General features: G+C 37.6%; 1 protein-coding gene across 14 annotated transcripts in view; it reads left to right on the plus strand.

Annotated features, from left to right (window-relative positions):
* The window catches only part of NNT (nicotinamide nucleotide transhydrogenase), an 84,743-nt gene that overhangs the window by 8,385 nt on the left and 56,781 nt on the right, over positions 1-19,577 (plus strand). For all 14 annotated transcript variants that reach the window (XM_019736218.3, XM_019736224.3, XM_019736220.3 and 11 more), the window contains 5 exons: positions 994-1,223; positions 3,775-3,992; positions 7,221-7,308; positions 12,032-12,120; positions 15,293-15,480. In XM_019736218.3, coding sequence (XP_019591777.2) covers positions 994-1,223; positions 3,775-3,992; positions 7,221-7,308; positions 12,032-12,120; positions 15,293-15,480 — 813 coding nt within the window. The remainder of the gene's footprint in view (positions 1-993; positions 1,224-3,774; positions 3,993-7,220; positions 7,309-12,031; positions 12,121-15,292; positions 15,481-19,577) is intronic.

Here is a 19,577-nt window from a genome sequence, read left to right on the forward strand (position 1 = left end):
CGTGTATAAATACTTTAACTCTATTGGACAGGCTTTTTTAGGTTGCTAGGAACAGAATCACATCAGGTTATATTTTGTGATGAGGGCTTATTGTATGGGCTTATTTTGGGAAGCATGAGAGCCCAAGAAACCCTTCACCTACTTCTTGGAGGAGTGGAATGCTGTTCTGGATTTCAGAGCTATGACTCATCTTTTCTCCTTGCATCTCCATTACTGTGGCTTGCTGATCTCCCTTTGATTACCTTATGGTTATGCTTACACACAGCTGCTGCACCATGCTCCTTTCTCTGTCCTATTCTTTCTGTGGGTCTCCCATTCAGACTTCCTGAGAGAGAACCTGACTGGGTTGGGTAGTCACTGGCCAACATAGAGTGTCCTTGGGCAAAATTCCTATGTAACTCATCTCATAGGCTGCTGGTTTTCCTCATGTCTGGCCTGTAGATTTTTATTTTTGGCCTTGCTGCTAATCCCTGGTTTAATTAGTTGTGGCCGAGAATGTAAGGTCTCAAAATTTAATACTTGGAAATCTATGAGGCCAAATTGCCACGAAGGGGACTTTGGGTGTGGCAGGCTATTAGAGTATGTAATGTAGGTGTATTCTTCAAAACAGCTATTACTCCTGTCTTCCTTAAAAGTAAGGACAAGGAGAACATAAACCCAAGAGGGTTAGTTTGAAGAATGGGGTTAGCATGTTGAGTGATCTCTCAAAGCATTTTTTTTCCCCTAAGAGTAAACTAAGCTAGTCATGTGCTTTGAAGAGAGCCATTTGATTAATTAAAATATTTAGAATTTTCAGGACAGTGGGTATAAAAACTTTATCAAAAAATAGTCAAGAATTATGATTATGAATCAGAATCATCATTTTGAACAGTAACTTGTATGTGCAGTATATTTTGAACAGATGGCCCATTTCCATTATCTGAACTTTGTTATTAAAGCTTTTTTTTAAACCAAATGTTCTTTTTTTTTTTTTTTTTTTGCCTTTGTTTGTAGGAATTCCATATAAGCAACTGACTGTTGGAGTCCCCAAGGAGATTTTCCAAAATGAGAAGCGAGTGGCATTGTCTCCTGCTGGCGTTCAGGCCTTGGTCAAGCAGGGTTTTAATGTTGTTGTGGAATCGGGTGCTGGCGAAGCTTCCAAGTTCTCAGATGATCACTATAGAGCAGCAGGTGCCCAAATCCAAGGGGCGAAGGAAGTGCTGGCTTCTGATTTGGTGGTCAAAGTAATTATTCCTTTCCCCCTCTTGTTTATGACTTTTCAAAATGTTTTCATAGAATAGTTAAATGTCATTGTTATAGCTTTTATATTTTCAAATGATGCTTTTTTTCTCAAAGAAATGATTGCTTTTTGTGAATATTCTTCACATTCCAATAGAACCTTTTCAGGCCATGTGTTCTTTGTGTAACCATGAGAAGAGAAAAAGAGATCTTCCTTTTCACATGTGGAAATTTGTTTTAATTGCTTAGGGAAAATTTGGACTGCATGGTTCATATGTATCCAAAATACCCACAGGTTGAGTATTTAATTGCTACTAAAATAGAAAGAAAGCGTGCAACTCCTCCTGGGACTGAATGTACAATGATCTTTTGATACCTACAAAGAAGAGTGATTTAACTGACGTAAGTGCTATTTTTAGAGAGGGCAGGACTATTCTGGAGAAAGCAGCATTGGGCTGAATGGCAAGTAGCCTTACCTACTTTAATGAAAGGTCTTAATATATAATAGAAATCTGTATGCTGAAGAACTTTAGGAATAAATCTCCAGTAAAAAATTATGTAGGGAAAGGAAGAGAGACTATCGTAAGTCTAGCATAGATAATTACTGGAGTTGAACATTAACTTAAATCCTAAGCCTTCTGCAACCAAGGCAGACAGGGAAGTATGGGTTATATAAGCATGATTATCAGGTTAAAATAAGCTCACTTTTTTTTGGAGACATCATCTTTTTCTTGTGTTAATTTTTCGGGAATCAGTTACATAGGTTTTTTTTTTTTTTTTTTTTTTTTTTTAAACATAGAGTCCACTGAATATTTTGATAGGGTCTTAAATAGTGGTTTTTGGTGAAGACGTAAAACCGTTTTTTTTGCTATATAAAATTAATAGTAAAATTTGTGGTATGGAGATAAATTATAATTTACCTAGAACTTTTAAAGTGTTTGGGTATACAGATACTTGGTGATATAACTTGGTAGAGTAAGAGTTAGTGAAAATAGAAAAATAAGTATAACCTATTCCAATGTATGTTTTAGGGATCAAAACCTTTTGAGATGTCACATTAAAAAGGGTTAGTAGGGTGCACAAAAGTTTTCAAAATGCTCTGTGTTCTTTTAGAGATTTATAATGTGTGTGAGCATGTTAAAGGCACTGGGAAATTCTGTAATATAGAAGCTTATGTACTTGCATTAATAAATTACTTGACCTTGGGGCCTCTTTTGAGTCAAGCTTATTAATATACTGAGGAACTACCGTGTTTCCCTGAAAATAAGACCTAGCCGGACCATTAGCTCTAATGCGTCTTTTGGAGCAAAAATTAATATAAGACCAAGTTTCATGTTATATTAAAATAAGACTGGGTCTTATATTAATTTTTGCTCCAAAAGGTGCATTAGAGCTGATGGGCCGGCTAGGTCTTATTTTCGGGGAAACACGGTAATTATCTAAAAAGTACAGGGAAACATTCTATTGGCTTAGCTCACTCAGATGATGACAGTCTTAGCTGAGCATTCGATAGGGGCCAGTAGAATCAAGTCAAAGTGGTCCTCTAATTTTTATTAACTCTATTAGAGATTCTGACTGAGTAAAGGTAGATCTTATCAGAGAGTCTTAAATAAAATCCAGAACCTAAAATCACATGCATCACCAGATCAACAACCGAAATGGGAATAACAGATAACGGTGTCTCATAGGGAAATTGAGATGAAATGCTGTGAAATGAAAGTATTGACCAAGTGTTTGTATTTCCTTTTAAAACTTAAGTCCCAGAGCTGTTTGTTTTCTGTGCTTACTTGCCTAAAAGCACTACTGTGAACTGGGAGCTAATGAAATGATATACTTTCATTGAAGACTACTTTAAACTTTGATATAAAACACATTTTAAAACACTTTTACAGTGGAATTTTTAAAATTTGGCTTTAAAATATGGACATTTGAAACTTTAAAGCATGTGAAGTGTGTATTCATTGACTGACTTGGTACTTAACAGTGTATTGTAGCTTTTTGCTTAAAAGCAATTCAGCAAGGCTACTGCTATGATTGTGTTCATCTATGAATATTCATCTGGAATTTTAAGGTGACGTAAATCTATACATACAACCATGGAAATTTTAGTTTATAATATTCTTCTCAGCACTCCAAATGTTCGTGCTTATCAAAATTAGCAAGTGGAATCTTTGAATACACAACAAAAACTTCCCGCCTGTTTATTCTAATGTCTCTTCATTGTACCAGAGTAATAGGTTTTGGGAGGACAGATTTGTTACAGAACCTACGTGTTTTTTCCAGTGCTCTACAGGTCATTGTCAAACCCATCCCGACATTATTTTCAGTTGTGTGTGCACTTTACTCAGACCAGTCAGTGCATAGCTCATCAGAGGACAGATGGCATAGATCTTTGTGTGCCTTACCCTGTTTAGGACTTTAGTCAGAAATTTATTGCTGAAAGATTACTTCTGGAGTATTATTTCAACGATGGCATATTATTGAAATTGTCCTGTTTATGTAAAAATGTGGTAAAGGAATTTACATTTTTAATCGGTGACCTAACTTTTCTCTTAGGTGCGAGCCCCCATGCTTAATCCAACGTTAGATAGTCATGAAGCTGACCTTTTAAAGACATCTGGAACACTGATTAGTTTTATTTATCCAGCTCAAAATCCAGACTTGCTAAATAAACTTTCCAAAAGAAAAACTACAGTTTTGGCGATGGACCAGGTTCCAAGAGTCACCATTGCTCAGGGATATGACGCGCTAAGCTCTATGGCCAACATTGCTGGGTAGGTTCTTTTCTATTTAAGTTCAACAAAAGAACAATGAATGGTACGGCAGAAACATGCTCACTGTAGCTCTTCTCTCTTACAATGATTTTGTGATAATTGTTGGAGGTTGCAGCTGTTTGAGAGTGCACTTAAATTATTTTTAAGACTCATTATTTCACAGTCATCAGATAGGAAATAGTTCTTCATATTGCACTCTGTTGTATGCTCTTTTTTAATCTTTATGGGTAGAAGTAGTAGGAAATGACTGCCAGATTGTTTGTATGAGGAATATACTGTATTTCATTTATATGTGTGTGTATGTGTCCATATTAGGTTGAAATTGCTGTTTTTCCCCCCAGTTTTTATTGAGATGTAATTGACATAACATTGTATAAATATAAAGATTTGATATGTGTATATATTTTGAAATGGTTAACTAAACAACAAGTTTAGTTAACATTAATTGCTGTTTTTATAGGTCAAAAATGGTTGGATAATGGCAGTTTCATATGATTCAGTCTAATATACACATATTAGCAGATTTGCCATTTTAATTAGGTTTTGCTTAGGTAAACTCATAAAATATTTAATGAATAGGGAAAATGTCTGCGCTTGAAGAAGTTTTATCTGGTGTCAAAACCTATATTGATAACTGAGGACTGACTGCGTCCTCTTACCTTTAAGGCCAAGATGGCAATAAACTTCATTTACCCGCTAGCAGTAATGCATTCCCTCTTTATTGCCTGGGATGCTACCCTGGGAACAATTCTAAGGCTCATTTTGCTCTGGGGAATGTGGCTATGATTGAGTAATCGAGCCTGCCTCAGGGGAGGGATAGAAATAGTGATATGTTTGCAGTGTGTTGCTGACTGTGCCTAGAGAGTGGGAAAAATCTGGAAATCAGATAATGCTTGTGAAATCAGCTAATTTAAAAAGCTAGTTGAATTCGAGTTTTAAAAATGAAAATTTATTGGGGTTGAATTAGATTTTTAGCCCAAAAAACAATTAGTAGTGACATTTGCTAATATGAATGAGGCACCAACAAATGAAAACATTTAAAAACATAAAATAGTGCATGAAAAAAGACTAACTTAAATAAAGCCTTTTATGGCCTGACACATGAGCTGAAAGTTTTGTTAGGTTTGTATCTCAGGTAGAACATATTAAATAGGCAAAAGATTGTACTTTGGGTTTCAGCTGTTCACTCTGGATATAAATGAGATGAGCAATAAACAAAAATGACAAGGTGAAAACACATTTTGTTGTCAATGTAATATGGCAAATGGTTGGTTTGAAGATTTTGTTTTTGTGTCACATAAATTACATACAAGGGACAAAATAAATTTTTGCTGTATTTAGTTTGTAGAAGAATTATATTATGCAGTGTGGGACTTAAAATTTTATACAGAAAATGTACAATGTTAACTTTTGAGAGTGCTGTTGGTTTTGTCGTGTGAAATGCACATATGTGAAAGGTTATCAAAACCAGTAGCTGTAGACCAGTGGTTTTTAGCTGCAGAATCTTTTTGAGCAAATGAAATATTACCAGGAAATACAAACAAACCGACTAAGAGCAGAGTGGCCTTAGTAAAACTGAGGCATGGAGGGGTGTGCAGAAACATGTCTATTTTCTACCCTGCCTAGTGTGGCCCCAGAGGTGGCTGAAATTTGAATTCATACACACAGATTACAATGAAGATGTGCTCCTTCTAGTTCGTTTATGTTCATTCTTAGCTTTTTTGCTGTCATAATAAAAGGCCCACTTTTTCCCCACAAGTGTTTTCTTGTACATTTCCTGTATAACCAGTTCTAGTTTGTTATTTTTTTCAGTATAGCAACTGAATATTTTTTTTCTTTATCTCTCTTTTATTTTTATTTGCATTTTTTTTTTTGCAACTGAATATTTTAAAACGTTAATTCCCAAATTAATTTCTTACACTGGCCTTTGAATCTTTGTCCTGTTTGTTCTTTGAACATTTCTATCCCTTGGATTCAGAAATAAGACTAACAAATCATGTAACCTCTAAAATTTTGTTTTCCTGCTCCGGTTTTTTTTTTAACTTAAAGTAATAGTAGTAACTGTTTAATGCTTTTGTACCAAATATTATATCAAGTATTGTTTTATTAAAAAGTGATCAGGGAAAGGGGTTAATGTCAGCAAGCAGGTAGATCTTATCATTAAGTAGTTGTATTATAATATTAAGGTAGAGTGTATATTACCGAGTGAGACTGTGCAAAAGTGTTTTTTAAGTATAAAATGATAAGAAAATGAAATTAGCTAATATGTTAAAAATATTCTATTAAAGATGGTATATTTCACTAGTTTTTGTTGCATAGAATGTTTCTTTAGCCCAAAACACTAAGATTTACCAAGCGCTTATGACAGTCTTTAGGTAAGCCCTTTACCTGTGTTATCTCATTTGGTTCTGACAACAACACTTAGAGATGCTCTTTTTGTCCCCACTTTATACATGAGGAAACTACGGATTAGAGAATTAAAGAAATTTGCCCAACGTCACATATCTAGTTAGTGGTAAAACTAGGACTTGAACTGAGTTCAATCTGTCTTAAAATCCCATGCTTTCAGCCAGTAAAGATCAAGGGAAATTATTTTTTTTCTGAGGTTGGAATTTTATCGTGTACAAGGTATATAAGTAATCTAGTTTTTAAATTTTAAAGTTTTCCCCCTATTATACAAATACTGTATTGTCATAAAGGAAAATTTGGACAATATAGTAAAATAGAAAGTTTGAAGTATCTGTAGTCCCAGTGCCCAAAGAAAACCATTCTTAGCATTTTCTTGTCTTTCCTTCATTTCTTTTTAAATTACAACTGATTTTCTGTAGTATTTGTTACAAAGAGTCCAGGAAACATGGATAAGAGTGTGTCTCTATAGGCAGGATACCAGGGTTAGACTTCTGGTTGGTTCTGCTATTTACTAGCTGAGAGACCTTGGGCAAATCTCTTCATCTCTCCGTCTCAGTTTCCTCACTTATAAAAATGAAGACAATAATTGCATCTATCCATAGGATTGTTGTGAAGTTGTGAAGAAGTACATAAATGTCTTATGTACTTAAAGGCATAAGTACATATATAGCACTTAGAACTGTTTTTGACACATAGTAGGTACTATATAAATGTTATTCTTTGATGATTAAAGTGTAATTGATGACTTATGATCTATAAGCCTAAGCTTTCATTTTATGGAATTATTTATTTATATGTTTATTATTTATTTTTTTTAAGTTATAAGGCTGTTGTACTTGCAGCAAATCATTTTGGACGGTTTTTCACTGGTCAGATCACAGCTGCTGGAAAAGTTCCTCCAGCTAAGGTAGGTAAAGCTTCTATTTGATTGTAATATGAATTAATTAAAAGCAAGGATATATATGGTCTTAAGATACAGCATTTAAAAATGTTATGTGTTAGCTTCACACTGACGACTTATGTGGCATGTACAAATATGTGGTGGAACCTCAAAGATGCTTAAGATTGCTTGAAGAAAAAAATTGACATTTCTGGACATTCTAGTCTTTTTTGAATTTTTAAAGGGATTTTGGATAACTTGTTCTGTGTAGTCTGTTTATTGCTAATTTTTTAAAAAAGTTTCAAGATCCCATTGAACAAATTTTAAGTTTCCTAATGATTGCAACATATTGGTTCATAGAAAAGATTGTTTCGGTTTTCTCACTTCTTGTGAAATTTTGGGTCAAGAGGACAGAAAATGGGAGATGGCGTAATCAGGATATTTGTCAGGGGGAAAGGGTACAGTTTCTTTAATCTATATGGAGAGCAGACGGGAGCATTTGAAGAAAGATAAGGATGGCTAGGTGAAAGAGTAGACTATGTTGTCACCCCTCCAAACTACCTACACGAAATGACAATGTAAGCACATCGGCAAAGTATAGGAAGCAGGACTTGTAACTGTTGTCATCTACCTGCACAGTGTACTCTGTCTGTAGGAGACAGGTTTACTTGGTGCTTCCTGCTTTTAAGTCATTATAAACCCAGAGTTCTCACACAAAATAAATCACCTAGAAAAATAAAACAACGCTAATAGCAGCTTTGAGAAATCCTGTTAATTGCTTTAAAAACAGGTTAGGTGAAGAAAATGACAGGTGGTTCAAGTGAAAACCAGAGTACTGGTACGTAACAAAAGTATGAGCCAACAACACGGAGCTATGGTATGTGAAGTGATTACGTTTTGACTTGCTCGGGGTCGTAGGACAAGGTCGGGCACTCGTGGTGGCCAGACGTTGGAAGCTGTTCTTAAACTGGCTGTACAAATCCACTACTCACTTTTGGTTAGAATTTTCCTTGAAATATGTGCAAGTTGAGTGGAAAGCTGTGAATATAAGAGATTAAAAAGTGAAACAAAAGGCAAGAGGCTTAAAGGAAGGAGAAGTGACTGTCTTTACTGAGAATTTAAATTGCAGCTTAAGGGATTGGGTTACACGTCAGAAATGTTTTTTCTGATACTGAAGAATTAGATGCTAGTTGGGTTCATCAAGGCAGATTGCATAATATTTTATTTTGGTCTCCTTTAAACATGGAATGTTCTTACTTGTCTAGAATGATCTAAAATCAATCAGTTGCAGACTTATGATATGCCAGGCACTGTTCCAGGAGCTGGGGATATGGCATGAGTAAGGCAAATAAGGTGTCTGCCACATGAAACGTACATTCTAGTAGGGGACACAGTGAGAGGTAAACAATCAAATAAATAGATAATTTTGGATATAAAAGAAGTGACCGTAATGTATGATAGCGAGTATTGGCAACAAGTTTCTTCAGTGGGAAAGGTTCCTCTGACTTTAGAGCTGAGACCTAAAATATGGGAAGAAGGAAACCAGAAGTTTAGGATTCAAGGCAAAGGGAACAGCACATATAAAAGCTCTGAGATGGGAAAGAGTTCAGTGTGTTCTAGAAGAATAAAGAATGCCATTGGTCTTGGAGTATGGAGAGCAAGGTGGAGAGTGATCTGAGATGATGTGGGAAAGGTAGGTGGGGCTGGATGATGTGGGGCCTCTCTTATGGGTCATGGTATAGAGTTCATCTTTTCTTGCAAATGGGGAAAACGTCTGATTTAGGATTGTTTTGGAAAAACCCCACTCTTGCTCCCATGTCCCTCCTTTCATCCAAAACACTTCTCTTCTAATACCAAATGTGTGGGTTTTTTCTCCATACCAAGCAATTCTGTGATACCATCTGGGTGTTGAACAGTTTAACCCAATTTTAACACTATTTATATGGAGATAGTGTCAGATCCCATACATTAAGGGTCCAATCCCACAAGACTGTCCTTCCTCTACTTCAGATGCCAGTTGCAAGTCCAGGTTTTCACCTGTGCTTCTGACAGATTGGCTGTAAGTTGGAGGTTCCCACGATTCTCTCCTTTTGTTTGATTAATTTGTTAGAGCAACTCACAGAACTCAGGAAACAATTTACTTACTGTTCACCAGTTTATTATAAGAGTATATGATAAAGGATGCAGATGAACACCCATATGGAAGAGATGTGTAAGGCAGGGTATGTGGGTACCATGCTCCCCATACCTGCATGTAATCACCAACCTGGAAGTTCTCTGAACCCTGTACTCTTGGAATTCTTATGGTGGCTTCATCATTAACTGATTTCCAGCCCTTCTCCCCTATCTGGAGAATGGGAGGTGGGGCTGAAAATTCCAAGCTTCTAATCATGGTATAGTCTTTCTGGTGATCAGCTCCCATCTAAGAGATAACCAACAGTTGCCTCATTAAAAGTAAAGACACTGCTGTCACCCAGGAAATTCCAAGGGATTTAGGAACTCTGTGTCGGGAACGGGGGTCAAAGATCAAACATTAGAACAGAAGATGCTCCTGGTGCTTTTATCACTTAGGAAATTACAAGGGTTTGGGGAATTCTGTGTCAGGAACTGGGGGCAGAGACCAATATATACATGTATTTCCGTTATCTCACAAAAGTTTAAAAGAATCATCTGGCGGTTTTGTGGGAGATGGATAGTAGGGAGAAGAGTGAATCAAGAATTGGTTGCAAAAATAGTGCCCTGGGTAGGTGGTGGCAGTAGAGATGTAGAGAAGGGGCTGGATTGGGAGATCTTTGGGGGTTAACACCAATAGTACTTGCTGATGGGTTGGAGGAAGGGATATGTGTAAAGGGAGGATTCAGGATGACCTCCTTGTTTTAGCCTGAACGATTGTGTGCCCAGTTAGTGCCCTTTACTGAGATAGGGAAGCCAAGAGGAGGACCAGGTTACCTGACTGGAAATCGAGAACATTCTAATGGTAGTTTCTTTCCCTTGACCTTTCCCCTACTCATTTTTGAGTACTTGTCTCCAGTGTGACAGTTAGCAGCCACTCCTTTTGATTCCATCATTTAATGTGACAACCTTCCGGGTAGGTGTTTTGACTGCTTTTTTGCAGTTGCTATGTGGCTTGCTGAAGGTCTCTCTTAGAACTAGTCGGTAGTAGAGTCTGGATTTGAACCTAAGCTCTATGACTCTTAATCTCTGTATCTTTTTCTTCATACTATGTTGCAGAGAAAGAGTAAGTTCCTTTGTAAAATGACATTGCTTTATTCTTGTGCCATTCCATCTGTCGTGCGGGGTAGCCTGTGGGGTCTCTGCTCCCGCTTCCCACATAAGAACACAGGATGTGGCTAGGCCAAAAAGGAACGCCCACGGAGCCATAGGTAGGGGAATCTTACCACTACAGTCTCACTGGAGGCTGGATTCACATGACGTGCGACCTGCTGTCCGCTTTTCTACCAACCAACCGACTCCCACTCCCCAGTGCAGCCACGGCAGTTATATCAGTGGCCAATTGGCTAACCGGCTACAGCTGACGGCCAACTAGCCACAGCCTACGGCCATCTACTACCTGAGCCAGCACCCCTCCACGTGAGGCCGAGAGCCTGGAAACTGCTCTCCGGGGTTTTGTCCCCACACTATCATTTAAATTCTGGGGTCTTCTGTTATTTCTTGATTCCTAGTCCTGTGCTTTTACTTATTTCATTGTTTTAGCACTGGTCTGGCTCAGTGTGCGGAGGGTGACAGTGCCTTGGAGCCCAGAGCCTGCGTTGATCCCTTTGGCCCCTCTCCTTTACCCCCAAACAAACCATCACCATCAAGAGCACTTAATAGGATTTCTGAGACACTGCCTGTGGTAGGGGAGGGGGTCACTGGGGCACAGTCTTAAAGAGGCAGAAGGAGGTGTGAGTATTATGGGTGGGTAGGAATTTATAAACTTTACTGTTTCTGTGGGTGGCTTTTTTTTTTTTTTTTTTTTAAACAGCAACAAGGAGTTGCCTTCAATTGACTGGGAAGTACAATAGGACTTTGATGGTCTCCCATTCCAGACTGGAGACAACATTGTTCTTATTCTGTTTTTTAGAAGGCGGGTTGGACTCTTGTTTCTGAGGAATTCTTTGGTTTTCTTGGCTCTGATCCTTCCATGGTTAGAGAGATTAAATACATTGCTTTGGATTTTGGGTAGAGTTCATTCAAAATGATTCAAAATTATGTGGTTGGCCACCTGCTCTTCCTTTCAGAAGTGTGTGAGCTCAAAATAGAGGTTGGAGTAGATGTTTCACCAAAGTTATACCCATCTTTGAAACTTATTTTGATATTTTGTGAACACAGTAAAACCTTAACATTTAAGAGGGGAAGGGTAGCTACAAGGCTCCACTAGGAATGTTAGTAGAAGCAGCTTTTATACACTGAAAAAACCTGTTAATCTTTAACGTAACATAAACACTGATTATGTTGTATGTAGCTTTTACACTGAGAAGCTGATTGTCAGGCTATTTTTAGTGATGGTTGTTGGCCTTTGCCAGCAGTTGTAACTTTGATAAATTTTAAAAAACACTGGCCGCTCAGTTAAAGAATAGTCTATCCATTCAGTGCATTCAGTGAGGGCTGATCATCACCACCAGTACCACCTGGTGTAGTATCGGGTGCTAATTGTGTACGAGCACAGATAGTCGTTAGCTGATGATTTTTCATAATCAGTTGATAATGAACTTTATTGAAAACATACTGGTTCTGTCTTTTTTCCTAGATTCTGATTGTTGGTGGCGGCGTTGCTGGGCTGGCCTCTGCAGGTGCAGCCAAGTCGATGGGTGCAATTGTTCGAGGATTTGACACGAGGTGAGTGCCTTACTAGTGATTACTGTTAAGATAAAAACACGTTGTTTTTATCAAGCAAAACACGATGTTATGCTTTGCGTAGAATTTATAAATTGAAGTAGCACATTGAGAACTGCTCTATAAGCTCTTTCCATTTAAAAATGTTTCCACTTTTTCAAAGTCAACTCAAAGTGAAAAGGTATTACTTAGTGGAAAAAATTTAAGGACCTAGACTCAATACAACAGAAATAATTATAACCAACAGCAAAAAAGTTGGAAACTAACAACTCATACTCAGTTTTATTTCTGCATGTGGATTAGCATTGGTTGGGAGATATATGACTTTTCAGAGTAAAGGATGTTCCATAGAATAGTGTTAACAGTGCTTTCCTGGAGTTTAGGGATGTGACGTACTGATAAAAAGCTGTTTTGCTAAAATGAGAAAAGGTATTTCTGAAGTAACCAGGACACAAGCCAAGGAAAGCCAGAGTTAAGAATGCCATTAGTCTTATCTTTTAATTTTTAAGGTTGCTGATGTGAAGTTTTTGAAGACTTACAAACCTAGAGAAAGCAAGTTGTTCAGATTTTCATTGTAGTGGACAGTAGCCTTGAGGTGGAAACATATACAATATTTGAGTTAGAGACAATTTGAAACTCGGTGTTGGAATAACTACTGAGAATTTATTAAGTTAATATCATTGGTTTAGATTTTGTATAGAGTAAACAGGTAGAACATAGCTGTTGCTTTATTAAGATAGCTCAAGTTTACAGTGAAGAAAGATGTAGCTGAACTGATATAATTTCTAAGTATAGAGCTCATTAATAACTGATTTGAGACTGGGGTTTGGTATCATATAAATATGTAATCCAAATGTGTTAGAAAGCACACTTCATTATAAATTCTTTTTGGAAGCCCGAGTGGTGTATATTTTTTAGTTAAACATCCAAAAACCTAAGGACAACTCATTGCCCAGTAATATTAATAGAGTGTGATTTTTTTGAATTCTTTCAAATAACTAGGAGATGCCCCTTATGACAATAGTGAGTATCTTGCCTAATGCCTGTATTACAAAGTTTAGAAATATAAAAGCTTTACTTTCTTTTTTATTTGTGTGTGTGTGTGTGTGTGTGCGCGCGCGTTCCAATAAAGCTTCATTTACAAAAATAATTGGCAGGTTAAGAGCTGTTGCTTTCAGACTCCTGTATTAAATGTTTACTCTCTTCCAGACATTGTGCTATATACTTTGTTCTTTCTGATCATAAAAAAATACATGCTTATTCCTCTAATTCAGAAAAATACAAAAAAATACAAAAAAATGAAAATACAATCCTGCAACCTAGAGATGACTATTAACCTTCTAGTATATGTTCTCTTTTCTACACATTAATTAAAAATGTAATTTTACTAATAGTACTATATAACTTTTTTAACTTAACAGTAGATCGTGAAGGTCTTTACCTATAAATATTTTTAATGGCTGTAGAACATTTCATTGTCTAGAAGTAGTGATTTAATTAGTTCTCTATAAGTGAACATTTTTACTATATTTAAATAACATTGTGTATATATATGTAACATGTATAACATGTATTTGGAGATACCTCATTTCTTTAGGATAAATGCCTAGAAATGGAATTTTTGGGTCCAAAGATACTCACATCTTAAATTTTGATGTAATATTTTTAAATGATGAGATTATTTTGAGGGCAAAGATTCCGAAATAGCATTGTGTTTCTAATTATACATGTTCATTATTGGAAATATAGAGCAACATAAGGAAGAAAATAAAAATACCTTTTATTTTTATTTTAAGTACCAGCTAGCTATAATAGCTAATGGTTTTTTGGTGTAATTTCTGATAGGTTTTTTTAATGTAGATACCTTTTGAACAAAATTGGCATCATTTTATATACATTTAAACGCACACGCACACATACATCATTTTGAATTCATCTTATTTCATTAAAAATAGTAGAGATTTCTAAAGCTTTTTAAAGAGCTGTGTCCCGTTGGGTATAAAGGAGTAGAAAATACCAAATCAAAATGGATTAAACTATGAGAAAATGCATTATTTCTCCTATGTGAGATTCAATGGGAAGGACTCCCTTTTCACACTGGAGTCTGCAGCTCATTGGTGCCAGCCCTGACCAGGGTCTTTCTGCTGTCCTCAGCCTTGGCTGATACCCCTTGTGGTCACAAGTTGAGCACAAGCTTCCTTGTTCAAGCCAGCAGAAGGGGAGAGAATGTGTTGCTCAACCATGCCTTACCCTTTCTGTCCTGCCTTTTACGTCCTACCATTTGGGTCCCCTCCCTGACCATGACAGTTGCCAGGGACTGATGCGCTTAGACCACAGTTGCCCAAACTTCCCTGATGGCAAGAATTACCTGTAGGTCTTGCTGAAAATATAGCTTCTGGCCTCTCTGCCGGAGATTATAACTCAGTGGGTCTGGGAAGGGGCCTGGGAATTTGAATTTTTAACAGGTACCTGGAGTGATTGGTGTCACGAGGGAAGTTTGGGATTCACTCTAGTGGGATGGGTGTTTGTGAACTAAACACAGTGTCCACCACAGAGCTGAGATCTTCGTTGGCTCTGGTTTTCTAACCAGTACACAATGTTTGGCCAGCATTTATTTTCTTTAAAGTGAGTGTATTTTTACATAATCGGAATGTGTTGGATCTTCACATTTACCGTTCATACCATTTACAAGTTACTTTTTTCAAACGTAATTTAATGGGTATTCGGGGCAAAAATTACTCATTAAAATATTTGTAAGAGTCAGTTATGTGAGTAAAGTCCCCATAAGTCAGAACATTTACAAATGAAAACCTCGACTTGAGTGATTTGAACGAAGTCAAATCTTAATGTAGGTCAGAGCTCACATCATCATTGACCGTGGGGCCACAAGAACCATAATGGGTTCCTGGAGCTGGCAACAGTGAAATTCCTTTTGTGACTTTACTAAGTAGACAATGGAATTCTCTATAGTTATCTTTTTTTTTTTTAAGAAAAAAAAAATTATTGTTACCTCCGTTCAGAAAAAAATTGAAACAGTCTAGTCAGACATCAAAAGAAAGTCTCCACTTTTGAGTGTAGACATTTTTTCTTTTTACAAATGTATACGTAAATAATGATCTTGATTTCTGTATTAAGGGTCTGAAATAACCGCTGTTTTCCCTTTAATAATTACTAGAGCCGCAGCTTTGGAGCAATTCAAGTCTCTTGGTGCCGAGCCCTTAGAGGTAGACTTGAAGGAATCCGGCGAGGGGCAAGGTGGATATGCGAAAGAGATGTCCAAAGAGTTCATTGAAGCTGAAATGAAGCTCTTTGCTCAGCAGTGCAAGGAGGTGGATATACTTATCAGCACAGCACTTATTCCAGGTATGTCATTAGGTTACCGGCACAGCACCTCTGCTAATAATATTTTAAAATGAGGGTGAATAATTGCTTCACATTTGAGTTTCTTCAAGTAAAGATTGATTTACTTTCCAGAAAATGAGAAAGCACATGAAAAGCAGAAAAGACAAAATCACTGCAGCCCCTCGAGAAAAACGGTCGTTAATATCTTGGTATATTTTGGTACATTTTCTTCCAGTTTGTTTTTGTGTGTGTTTTTCTGTATTCCTAGATCATCTCTTATGTGCAAGATTATATTTGTAAGCAGTTTCCTCTGTATACACCGTTGATAAGTTGGTTTGTAATTTATTTCTGTTCTCTTTGTTAAGATGCTACATTCTTACTCTAGGAAATTTAAACAGTACTGAAAAATATGGAGAAAAAAGGACAGATCGGAAGTTCCACCAGAGATGACCATTATTAATATTCTGATGACCATTTTTTCATACATGAGATAGAACCAGGGGGGAGATGTGTGTGTTTATGGAATTTCTAGTACATATTTTTTTACTAAAAGATATGGCAGTTTGTCATTTTCTAATTTCCTTTAACATGTTTGCTCTTTGCAACCAAATTGCGAGCTCTTTTGATGGCAGGAATTACTTTCCAGTCCGTTACAACATCCTCTCCTAAAGAACATATTTTACTCAATAGATGATTGATGTCAAACCAAGAAGTACTTATTGTTCCGTAGACACTAGCCTGATCTAGAGATTTGGGAGTGAAGAAACTCTCTACCTTTTATATTCTTACCTCTTTCCTTCTCCTGTCCTTTCCTTCTGTTATTGAATAATGAATAGTATGCTGACTCTCATTTTTTTCCTTTTTGAAAGAAATTGGACCAGATAATGGGAGCTTACAGGGCTCATGGTTGCTTGTGTTAGATCCTACTAAAGGAGCCTTGCTTCTCTAGGGGACTGTGGAAAATTAGGAGAAGTTGCTTTGTCATGAGATCGTGGGAGAGGTGAAATTCTCTTCTGTCACCCCCCTCCCCAAAATATGGCTATTATATACCCAAGGGTATGAAATTGATTGGCATCATAACTATGAGCGTGTAGGGGAAAACGTGCCTCCCAAACTTTCTATCCTGTTTACCCAGGTGATACCTGATAGGTGAGCTGGTTTCCAGATACCCCGTCCCACCAGAGCTGACTGAGTGAAGCAGACAGGCAGGAGGGCAATATGGGCTCAGCCCATAGAAGAGTCTGTGAGCATAGAAATGAAGCCAGGGTTGGTTACTGGAGGTGGATGCATGTCAGGCAAGCCAGGAGCCCAGGGTGGTGTTTGTGAAATCTGCCAGTGAGGATAGGACTCAAGAACAATCAGTGGTAAGAGAGCACTTGAGGATTCGTCCTTTCCTTTTGCAGCAGTGGCTCCTGGCTCAGCTGTTTGCACAGGTGGCTTTTGAGGAGGGACAGGGTGGCCTTTGCTATGTATGCCACCATCTGACCTACGAAAGAGATGCATGCTGGGGAGAGGAGTTATGAGCTGACTAGATATAACAAGTGGCCAGTAGAGGGTGCTAAAACATTTACTCACGGAGTAAATGATGAGAACATGAAGCTAGTTTTAGTCAAGTCAGACTCTTACTAAAGAACTGAGGATAGTTTGCACATAGTATATAGAATTATTGATCATAAAGCTTGAAATGAGTGATAGGATTCAAGATTTCTTAAATAAAATACTGACTTTTAGGGTCTCCCCCCTATTTTCTTTTATAAATAGCTTATAGTAAGTATACTTTAGTAAAAAGTCAAAATGTATAATAGTCTTAAAGAAGACTTGTTGAAGAGGTTTTATTAATCTGTTCCACTGAGCCTTTCCTGCTTTCAGCCTTTTCTGACGCTATGAGCACATTAAACTTACACAGAGACCAGTGGATTGGTCCAGAGTGTGCACTCAGAAGACTGGTCTGAAAAATACTTTTCCAGTACTTTTCTTGAAAACCAAGAAAAGAAAAGTTAATTAGAACATTATAAGGAAGAAGATGATCTTTTTAAAGAACTTTCCTATCTCTGGAGGACTGAAACCTGAAAGCATCAGCATTTAAAAAAAGATTGAAAGATTATTAAAAAGGTACAAATGCCCTTTGAAAAACAGTGTCTCTGGCATTATACCTTTACAGGTTTATGTCCTGACCCTGCATGGGTCACCTGATGGTGTGTCTAGCTCTTGAAAGACTCTTAGAGCAGAAGTTGTTCTAAAGTTTTTCTTGAGTTGGATCCAAAGGGGATTAAGTCAAATGTCAGAAGTTCTCCAAGTTGAGATTCCTTAGACCGTGATCCTCAGGGCTGTACCGAAGACCTGGCATGGATAAGGATGTTGAGAGAAGGACACAGGTTATTAGCTAGTTTCAGATAGCAAGTTTTGGAAGTTGGTTAATTTTCATTTCTCTTAGGTGCACATCAGTCAGTGGACTTGAAAAACAGTAATCTTGTACCTATGTAGATTATACGTGGAATGAAATATGTTTGTAGCCAGCTAGTTATTACTCTGCCAGGTATTTTGTACCAAATACTTGTGCCATCATCTAGACCCCCTAGATTGGGTTGAGTGATGGGTTAAAGGCTAGAATTTCCCTTAACGTAGTTAACTTCAGGATAGATCCTAGGTGACAGTTCCATTATGTCGTGCTATGCACGCAAGGGAAAGCTCCCAACCTTCCTTTCCAGCTGTTTGACCTTTGGGATTACTATTGAAAAATAAGGCCACCCACTCTCTGGTAATGTGGATGCTGTGCTCATAATCTTTTTTACTACATCTTTTGAGACACGACATTTTCAGCATCCCTATTGTTCTGGAACCCTTTTAGAAAGACTTTGTATAGACTTGGAATATTTAATCAGGAAGAGGCTGAATCAGGTCGGAAATCTGATCAGTTAAGTTAGGGAGGGGGATGTTGGGGTGGGGCGAGGTGGAATCATAGTGGTTCAGCACTGATTGTGTGTTAGGCAAATTTCACCTAAACTCCAGTGAGAATTAAGAGTACCGAGGAGCACACACTAAGGATACCCCGACAGAAACAACCTTTTCTGTTAAAAACCTTTCCTGATGACCATCTTATGAAGAAAATCATAAGCATCATGTGGTCATCTGGCACCTCAGGTCTTGCTCTTATTTTGTAATTGAACCATAGCTATTGGAAAGCCTGGGGTTTTGTTTAGTATGGTGACAGTCTTTCTGACCACTCGGGTTCCCAGCATCATGAGATGAAGCCATCTACAATGATCAGGATTGGATCCCATTAACCTCCCACCCCATAACCTATGCTATAAAGATTGTACTCCTTGGTAAGGCATTCATTACCTTTCAGTGTCTAGTCCTGATTTAGCTTTCGGGCCTTATGTGAAACTAATTTATTACTCTCTGGGTCTGATTTCAGTCATGCTGGCTGCTATGATCTCTGTAAATAGGCCAAGGACTTTCAGGCCTTTTACACAAATATATTCCTTTTTTGCAAAACTGTCCCTGCCTTTTGAAATCCCATTCAACTCAGTTACCACTTTCTCTAGTTTCTGCTGTCTCCTCAGTAGTAAACACTCCTTTTTTTTTTTTTTTGCATTTATAGCATTTGGCCTGTACCTCAGATTCCAGTAGTTCTCAGTCTCATTGCCCCTTAGTTGCCCTGTCTCCCTGTGTGTGCAGCAGGAGTGTTTGGTTTATTTCTGTCATGGCATGTGCTTAGCATAGGGCCTTATACACAACAGTGGCTCAGCAAATGTTGCTGAGCTAATAATTCTGGGTGTCTTCCTTAGGTCTTTGTTGGTACAATCCCTTTTATCTTTCCAGTGCTATCCAAGGAAAGATGCAATATTCTATTGGCTCAGTTTTGGATAGGAATACTGTAAAGGCTAACTTTTTTTTTAAGAATGACACAACTCACAGTGGCCCATGCGGGGATCGAACCGGCAACCTTGGTCTTATCAGCACCATGCTCTAACCAACTGAGCTAATTGGCCACTCCCCCGCAGAGGCTAATTTAAGACTGGGAACCTGGCACTTTCATTTTCATCACATAAATAGATACCAGGAAATGGAATTGCTGAGTCATGTGGTAGTTCTATTTTTAGTTTTTTGAGGAA

This window comes from Rhinolophus sinicus, chromosome 3, assembly GCF_057876585.1.
Source record: "Rhinolophus sinicus isolate RSI-liver-muscle chromosome 3, RSI-T2T, whole genome shotgun sequence".
Lineage (NCBI taxonomy): Eukaryota > Metazoa > Chordata > Mammalia > Chiroptera > Rhinolophidae > Rhinolophus > Rhinolophus sinicus.